At 41.5% G+C, this 14389-nt stretch overlaps 1 protein-coding gene across 1 annotated transcript in view; it reads right to left on the reverse strand.

Moving 5' to 3' along the window:
- Positions 1-4249: 4249 nt before the first annotated feature.
- The window catches only part of LOC120931782 (chloride anion exchanger-like), a 51680-nt gene continuing 41540 nt past the window's right edge, over positions 4250-14389 (reverse strand). The window contains 5 exon segments of the mRNA XM_040343547.1: positions 4250-4910; positions 7065-7136; positions 8096-8241; positions 12298-12352; positions 12837-13073. Coding sequence (XP_040199481.1) covers positions 4887-4910; positions 7065-7136; positions 8096-8241; positions 12298-12352; positions 12837-13073 — 534 coding nt within the window. The 3' untranslated portion in view covers positions 4250-4886.

Genomic DNA, 14389 nt, shown 5'->3' on the forward strand with positions numbered 1-14389 from the left:
ACAATGACTTTGACTTCACTTTTTAATGCATGTGTTTATAGTTATTTGTTTTGTTCTAGATGCTGGCAGTTGATAATATCTGTATAGTTGTACATCTAGTCAGTATGAAAAATGTATGGCCACCATTCATACAAAATAGCAGTTTAGCACAACACTTTTAAATAGGCCAAAGTTTTTAACACATTTGATCATGCTAATTAGGTTTTAAACTTGTCCCACACTAACAGATCTATAATGGCCGTATATAACAATGGATATTATTTTATTGTTCTAATAAGTTTCTTACAATCCTACAAATGTACCTTAAAGAAATTAGTAGAAGAAATCAGATGGCTGCAAACCCACAAACAATGCAATTTGGCTTTATTCAAAGAACATTAAAAGCAACAAGATGCGCATACATGCGGGGGAGGAACAGGTTGACATGTTTCACACGATAAACCTGCTTTGTTTGGTTTTGACAAAGCACGTTTATCGTATGAAACGTGTCATCCTGTTCCTCTCCTGCCTGTATGCTCATCTTATTGCTTTTAATGTTCTTTGAATAAAGCTGAATTGCATTGTTTGTGTTCGTGCAGCCATCTGATTTCTTCTACTACTGATTTCTGCAGGCAGTGATGCTTACGGACTTACGGACTCTCACTAATTGGATTATAGCCTTGCCGGCTCACCTGCGAGCAGCAGGACTTGTTTTCTCTTAAGAACCGCAAAGACATGTGGGAACTCAACTGAGCTCTGCTTTTTATCAAGCATGTTAGATTTATTTCTGACAAATATACATCAATAATAACTTATAGTTAATTTGGGAAAATAATTCAAATTTATTTATATGCCAGGTAAAACCGTTACATTGGCATGCTTAATCATTGTGCCACTAGTTTACATTGCTTACACATTTTCATTTTTTTTATATATATACTTTAGCAATTTCAGAGTAGCTTTTTACACTTTAGGACTCTTAGGACATGGCATCATACATTTACAATTTATTTTATATATAACTTGTATCCATTTCTATAAATATATACAGTACATTATGGTGGCAGAACAACTTCAACAGTGTTGGATAACATTTATAATACAAAAAAAAAATGTACACCATATTGAGCTTTTCATGGATCTATACCATGTTTAAAGAAGGACCTATTTACATAATAATATTTATTTTTACAGTTTCAAAATGTGTACTTTGTATAGTAAAAAAAATGTGGGTCATGATATTGTATTTCATAGTAAAGAATCAAATGATCTTGGACTAAAGTTGAGCAAAGTCCAAACTTGTGGAAAACAAGCAAACCAAATGGGTTGTTTGCCCACCCACCATGCTGAACCTCTGATGGAAATGAAACATTTAGCAGCAGTATTACTACCACTGCTAAAAGCGACAGCTTTCCATCTCAAAGTGGCTGTTAGGAGACCAGCAGCTGCTGGCTTTTAAGCAACCAGTGACACATTCCCACCCAACCACTAAGCTGGGAATTACCAGCTGACAAACTAATAGGTGTGGTGACTGATATCAGTGACCAAATATGGGCATGATGGCTGACATCAGTGACCAAATATGGTCAACAGCCATGTCCATATTTGCTCAACAGTCATGGACATATTTGGTGAATTACATGGATCATTGGCCATTGACCATACATTGACCATATTTATTGACTGACATCAGCCACCATCCCCGCCCCCTTTGTTTACCAACCAGCCATCAGGTGCACATCTGTCACGTCACAAGACGTAGTGAAGCGAGAGGACTCTCATCTCTGGGCAACATAATTTATGATGGATTTACTGGTCTAAGTGTGTGTTGTGTATTTATTTACTCTTTAGAAGTTCTTGTTGAATGAGTGGGGAGACTATGTACCCCTCTACTCATTCATGGGGGGATTATGGGTCCTATTATTATTGGGATCTTCCAGATTCTAAAAAGTCCCTTGCCAAAAGACCCCCACAACCATCAGACCAAGGTTGTGGAAAGTAAACCCTTGTCTTCATTAATATGGGAACATGGTGGTGTGTACCCTCCATGTTGAGGGCATGGGACCTGGTATAGTATAGGAACAGGGGGGAGGGCACATGCTTGTCCCTCTTTTCCTGGCTAATCAGTCTACATGATCAGATAGGGGAGAACCTGTGTGGATTTTGGGAGGGAACTCACATATTTTTTTTCTTTTTTGCGTAGGCTTCTTCCTTAAAATTCACAACAGACTCTTATCAAGATAAGGTTTTAGGTATGAATTTTGGGGGGACCTCACAATATTTTTTGCCTTTTTTGTCAAAGGTCCCCACAAAAATACATACTAGACCCTTAAAGGAGTTGTAAAGTAAAAACAAATTTCACCTTAATGCAATCTATGCATTAAGTTGAAAAAACATCTCATAATGCCGCCCCCCCGAGCCCCGTTATACTTACCTGACCCCTCGAAAGTCCCGCGTGGTCCCGAGATCCTCTTCGCCGCTCAGCCTGGCAACTGATTGGCTAGAGCGGATGGATTGAGAGCAGCGCAGCCATTGGCTGGCGCTGCTGTCAATCACATCCTGTAACGTGGCGTACCGAGGGGCGGGGCTGAGTGATACAGTGAGCGGCTATGGCCACTTGCTGTATCACGGGAGCGCGCCCGCAATTACTGACCACCATGTGAGCTCTCGCATGACTGTGGTGAGTAATTGCAGGGAGGACCAGAGACAGCCGCCGAGGGACCCCAGAAGACGTGGATCGGGGCCACTCTGTGCAAAACGAACTGCACAGTGGAGGTAAGTATAAGATGTTTGTTATTTTAAATGACAACATTTTTTTCCTTTACTAACGCTTTAAGGTCCTGATATGTATGTTTTTGGAATCAAACAAGAGATAGAAGAACCAAGCTGACAGGTGTGCCCCATTCACAGGCAAGTTTAAGGCATTACCGAGGCATGTTTTCTTACAGCAGGTGGGCATATTTAATGAAAATTGACAGACTTGATTTTAAGGATTTAGTTCCCATTGACTTGGGGTTCTGATGAACATTCAGAACTTGTGAGTTGTTCTGCCAATGTCTCAGGAACTGAACTCAGGAAAATTCATCTCATCCCTAATCCACATCTGGCATTTTTATGTAGTCAGATGTAGTGAAGTCTTTAGTGATAGGGGTGGCTGAGGATTACTATTTGTTAAAAGCTATTTTTAAAATATTTTTAGATAGATTAGCACATTCTGTAATTCAACTAGAACATGGCTTCTTCTCTATAGTCCTCCATTGTGTCCCCCAGAACATGGATTCCTCTATATTTTGCTTCATAGTGTCTTCCAGAACATGGCTTCCTCTTTATAGCTAAAACCACTTTTTCATTTTCTTTAGTCCTCACTTTGTGTTCATTTCAGTCTGTAACCCACACAACTATTTCATTATCATTACATGCTCTTGAATATATTTATGTGTTTGGGGCAATATAAAATACATATAAATATAACACACATTTCTAACAGAAAATGTACATGTAAATGTCTTATATGCATTGTGTACTTTGTTAATGCAAGATTAACCCAAATAAAGGGTATTGGCCCATTCATCACATGTGATTACAGTGGATATTGTGAATGCAATGCAAATAAATTCATGTTTTTAGGCAGGTGAGGCGCTTACATACTTATGTGTCAGCCCCTAGGCTTATCTTTTACAGTGATTATATCAAAAACGTTGTCAGACAATTCATATAGACTTATCTGGATATGTAAGGTCAAATTAGATAATTTCTATAGTGCTGATGTTGCATGAAACTCTTCCTGCTTGACAGATAACTAATTGATAAGTAATGCTTGTGTAGAAGCAATTATTAGACAAGTATGCTACTGCTGCTGTTGAATGTTTTAGCCAACCTCATATTAACCTTACATAGAAAACCTTTTTCTAAAGGAAATCAAGGGACTGCAATTGGTGAATTTCTCCTGAATATATTTGTAACCCTGCTATTAGGCTTACCATTTGGCCTCAATACTTTCAGAATGATGCCTTGTACACACGATCGGGTCAAAAGACCACCGGGAAACCCGAGGGGAAAACTGAAAACCGGCTCGGTCACTTTTCCCTTTGTACACATGGCTGGTTTTTCCAACAGGAAAACTGTCTGAGAGCTTTGGTCGGGAAAACCGGCCGTGTGTATGCTCCAAAGCAGTGTTTCCCCATAGGAAAACTGCGGGGGAAAAAACAAAGCGATTCGCGATGGGAAAAAATAGAACATGTTCTAATTTTTTCCCGCAGTTTCTCTGTCGTGTATGTTAGGGAGCATACACATGGCCGGTTTTCCCGACCCGTAGGGAATAAGAAGTCAGCAATGGCAGCCTCCATGTTTATAAAGGTTAAAGGTTTTCTTTAACTGACCTGTGTGATTCTGTAGAAGCCACTGTTCCATATCAAGGTACAAAGAAAGCTAAGCTTAAATCAGATGTACCAAAGTTTATATATCCGACTTTACCCATTTGACTCAATCTGCTATACTAAACAGAACTGAGTGCACAGTTATTAAGTGTAATTTGCTCATTGTTTTATTTTGGAGATTTAAAACATCAGACATATGTAAATATGTCTAGCTTATTGTACTATTGCTATATGTAATACTTTTGGGCTTTTTTTGCCAACTAGATGTATAAAAGTATTGTTGGAAATATATACCTTACTGTGCCTATTGGTTTTCTTGTGGTAGCTGGGTAACATGACTCAAAGTTACAGGTTCTCATTATTAGGTTATACTTTCTAGCTTTGAGCTTCAAGGATAGTTTAAAATACAATCTGTCTGCTTTCAGGAAAAATGTTTGCATGCCAAGATTAGTATATATTTTCTGACAATTTTACAAAACAGTCCTGTGGCAACTACTTCCTTTGGCCAGCTTGCAAGATGGATCCATGAGGTCACAGTTGAGATCCAATTACTACCTAAAAGTTGCAATAAATAACAATTAGTACTTGCTTTTATGTAACAACAGCTACCTAAATAATTTAACATAGTACAGCAAAGTTCAACATAGTACACAGTTTCACTTGTCCAAGCATTTTTTTTTAATTCAATAAAATTTAAGTTTTTAAACACTTTTTCACTTTAGGTGATTGTAAACGATCACCGTGTAAAACAGCCCTTTCAGTTTCAAATAGAAATGAGAGGCAAAACATGTTTGTATACATATATAAAAGCATTAGAAATACCTTTTTTCCCTTTTTTTATAAGTGATCACGTTTCTTCTGTTCACATCTGCATAAGAGCTGGGGAAGGAGAAATTGCAATACACTGAACTTCCCAATAAATGGTTAAACAGCAGGCGTGTCAGGGCAAGTCTGATCACACTGAGTCTGATCACACTGAGTTCCCAGCATGACTAGAGAACTGACCACGGTGTACTCTCCTGCTTAGTGTGATCAGTTTTTAATAGGAAAGCAGAGGGACTGGCAGGATCACCAGGGATTTCACATAAAGGGAATAGGATATTTTCTCATAGAAGTACCTACTACAGCAGGCATATATCAGGAATATTGAGTGCTGGGGTGACAAACACTTTAACTTTATTACTTTTACAAGGAGAATAATGAGCCCCACCTGTGATAGTACATTTTTGGTCAAATGTCCTTTTTATGGAGACATTAGGGGTCTATTTGACATCTAATGCCCTCTCTGCACCCTATTCGAACTGATTGATATTTTTCACTCCATTCCTGCTTGTAATCTTGGAAGTGAATTTAGCTGTCCCAAATTCCCACAAAACCTAGTTGAGCCCCAGTGGGGGTTCAGTTGGGGCACACGGCATTCCCAGCATACACAAGCGATTGGATGGCTTCTGGCTTTGAGATATATGAACAAACTGTTGCTGCCTGTGCATAGACACTAGATGCAGCTAACATTTTTAATAAGCTAATCATATTGCAAACAATTCGGCAAATATTCGTAGTGCCAGTGCGAATGGTTAAGATATCCACTCAGCAGATGTTTTATACTTATGCCGCTAGTTTTACCAGAACGAGTGCTCCGTCTCATAACTTGCTTTTTTGCATTTTTTACAACGTTAAAAACGACAACGTTTTAAAAGCAACATTTTTTACGTTGTGAAAAATTCTCGAAAAACAGTCGTGTGTACGCAGCATTAGACCCCTCAATTTAGACGCATCTCTATGAGAACTAACAGGATGCCAAATCCATAAAACACCCAATATTTAAACCACGCCGCCTTTAAGCAATTAGACAATAATTACCAAATCAATAAAAGCTATCTGAAGGGTAACTGATTTTTATAAAATTCAAGCATGGATGCCTCTCTAGACTGGAGTAAATCAAACAAAAAGATTACCAATGGTGTAGCAGGTAGTACTTAATTGGGAGAATGTGATCATCATCTTGTATCTGCTTTCCTTTAAAGAAACCTTAATGCCTCGTACACACGAACGGAATTTCCGATGGAAAAAGTCAGACGGAATTTTTTCACCGGATATTCCGACCGTGTGTATGCCACATCAGAAATGAGTGAGTAAGAAAGAGAACATGCTCCCTTTTTTTTTCTGACTGCATTTTTTTTTGAAATTCCGTTCATCTGTATGGAACTCCAACGGAGAAAAAAACACGCATGCTCAGGAACAATTTGACGTATGCTCGGAAGCATTGAACTTCATTTTTCTAGGCTCGTCGTAGTGTTGTACGTCACCACATTTTTGAAGGTCGGAATTTGGTGTGTCCTGCCCCTGTGTATGCAAGACAGTTTGAACGAAATTCTGTTGGAAAAACCCGTCGGAGTTTATTCTGACGGAAACTCCGATTGTGTGTACAGGGCATTACTGAAAGAATATAGGAACTGCCATTTATAATTTTTATATTTGATGATTGCACTGACCTGGGACATTTATGCAGTTCAGGAGTTCTGATTTCTTTCTGATTCCCTAATCTGCATGCTTCTTATGGGTCATCAACTCAACAAATATTAACACCAGAAACAGCTAGGCAATTGGTATTCTTAAGAGGTCAGTGAGAGGCCACTATTCCTTTTTCAGCACATGTTCCGTTTAATACATACACATTACAGAAACTATCCTTTAAAGATGTAAACTTACAGAATAATCATTTGCTTTGCTGTCTTTATATGGTGTTTCAATTGCATGAAATCTTGTCTCCTTTATCTCTTCCTAATAAGAAAAAAATGTGTATACTTTAGTCTCATGTTTTTAGTGCCCAACATACATAGAATATACTATATAAGAATAAAACATTGGCAACAACATGGACTTTCTACAGTAGTAATTAATCAAAATAGATTAATAGCCAGATTTAGAAAGACTGGCTTAACTTTGTGCAGGCGTAGCTTATCGCATATACGCTACGCCGCTGTAAGTCAGAGAGGCAAGTGCTGTATTCACAAAGCACTTGCGTCCTAAGTTACGGCGGCGTAGCGTAAATGGGCCGGCCTAAGCGCACCTAATTCAAATTGTGAAGAGGTGGGCATGTTTTATGTAAATAAACCATGACCCCACGTAAATGACGTTTTGAACGAACGGCGCATGTGCCGTCCGTGGATGTATCCCAGTGCGCATGCTCCAAATTACGCCGCAAGGAATTATTGGTTTCGACATGAACGTAAATTACGCCCCGCACCATTCACGGACGACTTACGCAAACGACGTAAAATTTTCAAAATTCGACGCGGGACCGACGTCCATACTTAACATTGGCTAGGCCAGCTTCTTGGTGGAATAACTTTATGCCTGAAAACGCCTTACGTAAACGGCGTATCTTTAATGTGACGTGCAAGCGTACATTCGTGAATAGGCGTATCTCGCTGATTTGCGCATTCTAGGCGTAAATCAGCGTTCACGCCCCTAGCGGCCGGCCTAAATAGACAGCTAAGATACGACGGCGCAGGCAGTCGTATCTTAGCTATATTTAAGTGTATCTCAATTTGAGAATACACTTAAATTTACGACGGCTTAGATTCAGAGTTACAACGGCGTATCTACTGATACGCCAGCGTAACACTACCTGAATCTGGCTATTAGTTAAGTAGCAATTAATCAAATTAGAGAAACAAAGCTTTAGGAGAACATTCTAATATGATCTAAATTCATGTAGTTCTTGTTGATATTTTTACCTTGGACTCCCTATACTTTGATATGCTTTGCAGATTCTTCTTGATGAATATATGTAACACTGCATCATGGACAGTTAGGAAAATTATTGAAGTAGTGATGTCATCATCAAAAAATCCACATCGTTCAAGTTTTTCTAAAAGATTGCCTAGGAGAAGAATACAATTATTCAATTAAACATATCATGTATTATCTGTTACCTATATCCTTCTTAATAGTCCTAAGAAAGTGTCTGTTTTCGAACCAAATATTAAGGATATATTCTGACTTAAAGTGACTGTAAAGTCTTGTTTTTTTCCTTTAAAACTAATAAAAATATGTTATACTTTCCTGTCATACTTAGCAGCTCGGATACTCCTCTTCTCGGGTCCCTCTTCTGTGCTTTTGGCCCCTCCCTCTTGTTTAGTGCCCCCCACAGCAAGCAACTTGCTATGGGGGCAACCAAGCTAAATCACCGTTCTCTGTGTCCATGCAGACACAGAGCCCTGAGCCACCCCCCCCTCTTTCCCCTGATTGACTAACTGACTTTGATTGACAGCAGCGGGAGCCAATGGCCCCATTGCTGTGTCTCAATCAAGAGGGCTGCTGCACACAGAAGATGTTTTATCTTCTGTCTTACCTTAAGTACTATTTTCACCCATAATTGATGAATTATCTGTGGCTGCTGGCGATGAATTTTCCATTTTTAATTAATATTTTTTTTTTGTTTAGCTGTATTTAATTATTCACACCAGTGGCCTGCTGGAGGTCATTTTGTAGGGCTCTGGCAGTGCTCATCCTGTTCCTCCTTGCACAAAGGAGCAGATACCGGTCCTGCTGATGGGTTAAGGACGTTCTACGGCTCTGTCCAGCTCTCCTAGAGTACCTGCCTGTCTCCTGGAATCTCCTCCATGCTCTTGAGACTGTGCCGGGAGACACAGCAAACCTTCTGGCAATGACACGTATGGATGTGCCATCCTGGAGGAGTTGGACTGCCTGTGCAACCTTTATAGGGTCCAAGTATCGCCTCGTGCTACCAGTAGTGACACTGACCAAATGCAAAACTAGTGAAAAACAGTCAGAAAAGATGAGTAGGGAAAAAAAATGTCAGACACCTCCACCTGAAAAAAACATTCCTGTTTTGGAGGTCGTCTCATTGTTGCCCATCTAGTGCACCTGTTGTTAATTTCAATTAACAGCAAAGCAGCTGAAACTGATTAACAACCCCCTCTGTATACACCACTCCCCCTCTGCTACTTAACTGACCAGATCAATATCCCAGGAGTTCTGATTCAAAAGTGTTCCTTTAATTTTTTTGAGCAGTGTATATAACTCTGCGCTTTTCAGCTTGCTTGCATCGGCGAATTGGCGAAGACATATCATATTTATGTCTTCATGGGAGTTCTGATGATTATATGAGATTGATGAACTTGAAAATCCCCATGATCGGTTTATAGCGATTGGAATGTACCACCTGAATCTACTTTTTGTGCCCTGTGATATATGATTACAAGTCGGTAGAGGCTCTTCATCATCCCTGTATGCTCTAGAACGGAACTGTTATATTACTAACGAATAACCGAAGGGCTGCATTCTGAACTTTTATTAGCATTATTTGATTAATCTTAAATTTATGTTGCTTCTTTCTTTTTTTGTCAGATTTCTCTGATCTTATCGGACAGCAGGCCATTCAATATCTTTTTCTTTGGCCACCAGTCTGTGTCACTCCAGCCGGACTGTCCTGTATGCCCTCTTTGCTTACGGCATATCTCTGCTGTTGTATCTTATAATACATCAAGTGTTGCAGAATAAATTATTCTGCTCTCTGCCTTCTGCTGATGAAGCGAGCCATGAGATCGTCTAACACTACTACCTGGCTGTACACTGCTTCTAGATTTCTAACTATCTTATTCAGGAAATCCTGATCTCCTGCTGACAAGGGTGCAGGATTAACCACCTTGCTTCCCCATCTAAGGTGTTAATGGCCAGTTCTGCCTCCAATCATCCATTGAATTGGATCATTGGATGCCATCTGCTGCCATGTTAATTCCATCACTAGTGCACAATATAGCTGATCCTCTTCATAGGTGCCAAGTGTAATGGTGCCCCAGTGCTGATGTCAGTGGGAGGAATAGTGCCCCATTAATGGTTTCAGTGGCAGGAATAATGCCCCATTGTTGGTGTCGGTGGGCAGAATAGCATCTTGTATCAGTGGGATGAATAGTGCCCCAAGGGCCAAATAAAGCCAAGCCAAGGGCCCCATCTGACTACAGGGCCACAGTTTGGAGACCACTGCTCTAGGGCAACACCTCTCACAAGAAGGTGTACTGTCTATGACAGTCCAATTGGCTTACTGGAGGGTTCCCACAGGCAATTGTAATAAAAAGTCTTGGGTCTAGAGACTTGAGTGAATGGTTGTAGGCATAGGACCGTCTAACTGGAAGCTCAGCACCCTGGAGACAGTTGAAGCAGTGCTCTCTGCGGTGGCTGGGTCTTTTCCTGCATCTGTGTGCTATTGTCCCAAATTGACTGTCCACATGCCAGATAGAACATTGGTGGATCAGACTCCTGAGAACTGAGTAACCTCCTGAGCCTACTGGATTTTCGTTAAACTTATTAAAGGAGAATCCACCATTGAACAATTTGGGCAAAAATGACTTCATTACACTTCCTGTTCCCCAGAGAATAATGAATAATCCTTCAGCAGTGCAAGTGTAATGCCCTGTACACACGATCGGTTCATCTGATGAAAACATACCGATGGACCGTTTTCATCAGACGAACCGATCGTGTGGGGGCCTCATCAGTTTTTTCCCATCAGTGAAAAAAAAAAAACCTGTTTTAAAACGATCGTCTGTGGGGAAATCCATCGGTCAAAAATCCACGCATGCTCAGAATCAAGTCAACGCATGCTCGGAAGCATTGAACTTCATTTTTCTCAGCACGTCGTTGTGTTTTACGTCACCGCGTTGGACACGATCGGATCGTGTGTACAGGGCATTAGACTAAAAGCAAAGTTATCAAGTGCTCAACAGTCTATAAAGGGATATGCTTTTCTTTCATTCCCTGTAGTAACCAATAATAACAGTGCTTATGCATTTGTTTACCTTTATTTCTATTCGATTTTCTGCTTTAACTGATCGAATATTGTTTAAAACTGGCGGTACTGCAGATGCTGCTGCAGCCTAAAGGTGACAGGTTAACAGCCTTCATTTTTTAAATGAGCCCCCAGCCTGCCTGTAATCACTTTGTCAAAGCTGACATACTAATGACATTGGGGCAGATTCACATAGAAATACATCGGCGCAGCGTATCAGAGATACACTACGCCGCTGTAACTTATTTTTGTCTGGTTCGAATCCTGGAAGAATTCGCGCCGTAAGTTACGGCGGCGTAGTGTATCTCTGGCGGCGGAATTCAAATTGGGGATTAGGGGGCGTGTTTCATTTAAATGAAGCGCGTCCCCACGCCGAATGAACTGCGCATGCTCCGTTTCTAATTTTCCCGCCGTGCATTGCGCAAAATGACGTCGCAAGGACATCATTTTTTAAACTTAGACGTGACTTACGTCCATCCCGATTCACGGACGACTTACGCAAAAAAAAGAAAAAATTCAAATTTCGACGCGGGAACGACGGCCATACTTAACATGGCAAATCTAACTATACGCCGCAAAAAAGCAGCTTTAACTATACGCCCGAAAAAGCCGACTACAGACGCCGGAAAAAAATGCGCCGGCCACTCGTACGTTCGTGGATCGTCGGAAATAGCTAATTTGCATAGCCGACGTGGAAAACAATGTGAACGCCACCCAGCGGACGCCGAAGTATTGCATCTTAGATCGGAAGGCGTACGAAGATGTACACCTGTCGGATCTAACCCAGAAGCCGTTGTATCTTGTTTTGAGGATTCAAAACAACGATACGACGCGGGAAATTTGAAAGTACGCCGATACACCGGCATACTCGCTCTGTGGATCTGCCCCATTATCTGTAAACACTCTGATTGATTCCTGATCCATGAAAACCAGGACTGAGAGCCAGAAGCCACAAGTTTTGCCTGCTTGTTTTTAAAAGGGGGGACATTTATAAATGTATCCCCATCGCAAAGCATTGTGTTTGGGATGCATATTTACAGACTGTGGCTGGGAAGGAGTTACATTTTGTAACAATATGCATCCTCAAAATACCTGTTTGAATTAAAGGTTAAATTGGATCGAACTTACTGTCTATTCCAGCAATATAAACATCAACGTCAACTTTGATAAATTCTTTCATGATCTAAAAAATACAAGAAGTTAAAATAGGTAAGGAGAATGCTGCTGTTACATAATCAGATAACCAAATAGAGCTTTCTATATACATACAATGGGGATCGAAAGTTTGGGCACCCCAGGTAAAAATTAGTATTAATGTGCATAACGAAGCCAAGGAAAGATAGAAAAATTTCCAAAAGGCATCAAATTACAGATTAGACATTCTTATAATATGTCAAAAAAAGTTAAATTTTATTTCCATCATTTACACTTTCAAAATTACAGAAAACAAAAAAATGTCGTCTGCCAAAGTTTGGGCACCCTGCAGAATTTATAGCATGCACTGCCCCCCTATTTGGTTACTATGCACAGCTGCACCAGAATCGGTGTTCACCAGTTTTAGTAAATCTCCCCCACTGAAAGTGTGGTGAATACGGATAAGGACAGATAAGGATGTAAGGGTGCCCTGCTTGCTGATACATCTGCTCAATAAATAAAGTACGACCTACCGCTTTTAAGCCTTTCATTCCAGACATGTCTATGAAGGACACTGCTCCGAAATCAATAATTAAACTATGGAGATCAATCCTGGGAACCTTGATATTATTTGGCAGATCTGCATTCCAGTCAATGACAATGGGTAGGTCAGCAGTGTTAATGGGCTTGTCCAATTCTTCAATGTAGTTATTGTCTATTTCTTCATAATCAGATTCATTGGTGTCATATGATGTACAAATCACACCCTTCTGCAATAGAAGATGTTTGAATATTAGCTGAAATATTGGCATCTCTATATGGTTCTGATAAAATGGAGGTCCTGATGCAGTGTTATCAAACAGAGCACACACATTTCTAGCAGAGAAAAAGAAGGAGGTATTAAAAACTGGAGGTTAATTTAATTATGGCGAGAAACTTCACTTCTAGGAGCTGTCAGGTTTGCTCCTCAGTCACAAATTAGATTTAAACCTACTCTGGAAAATTAAAGCTGGAATCCTAATACTCGAATGTGAAACAATACTGATGATTATTAGTACCAAAATATTGATCATAGAGCCCAGGGCCGGCCTTTGCGGTGTGCGGGTTGTGCGGTCGCTCAGGGCGCCATAGCAACATGGGCGCCTGACGACCTGCACAGATTCTGATGGTCACAGTCAGATTTGGCGGCGCAGCGCGGCGCGCGGGTGGCGACCCCCCCCCAGACACACAGCAGGCATGGAGGGTGCAAGTCGCACCCGAGCGAGCCGTCGACACCCGGGACCCAGCAGCAATAATCCCCCTTCCCTTTGCAGCGCCGCGGGTCTGATGAGTCTCAGCTGCCTGTGACTGTCTGTCTCAGTCACAGGCAGCCCAACACAGTGCACTGAGTGCAGCCGCCTCCCCCTTTTCCTGTGCTGTGTGTGTACAGCAAGTGGCTCAGGTGATCTATATTGATTGTGTGTGTGTGTGGGGGGGTCTGTATTGTGTGGGGGTCTGTATTGTGTGGGGGGTTCTGCATTGTGGGGGGTCTGTATTGTGGGGGGGGGGTTCTGCATTGTGGGGGAGTCTGCATTGTGGGGGGGTCTGTATTGTGTGTGTGTGTGGGGGGGGGGGGGTTCTGCATTGTGGGGGGTCTGTATTGTGTGTAGTTCTGCATTGTGGGGGGGTCTGTATTGTGTGGGGGGGGTTCTGCATTGTGGGGGGTCTGTATTGTGTGTGTGTGTGTGTGGGGGGGGGGTTCTGCATTGTGGGGGGGTCTGTATTGTGTGTGTGTGTGGGGGGGGTTCTGCATTTTGGGGGGGTCTGTATTGTGTGGGGGGGTTCTGCATTGTGGGGGGGTCTGTATTGTGTGGGGGGTTCTGTATTGTGTGTGGTTCTGCATTGTGGGGGGGTCTGTATTGTGTGTGTGGGGGGGGGGGTTCTGCATTGTGGGGGGGTCTGTATTGTGTGCGTGTGTTGGGGGGGGGGGGGGTTCTGCATTGTGGGGGGGTCTGTATTGTGTGTGGTTCTGCATTGTGGGGGGGGGTCTGTATTGTGTGTGTGGGGGGGGGGGGTTCTGCATTGTGGGGGGGGGTCTGTAGTGTGT

Source organism: Rana temporaria, chromosome 3 (assembly GCF_905171775.1).
Source record: "Rana temporaria chromosome 3, aRanTem1.1, whole genome shotgun sequence".
Classification (NCBI taxonomy): domain Eukaryota; kingdom Metazoa; phylum Chordata; class Amphibia; order Anura; family Ranidae; genus Rana; species Rana temporaria.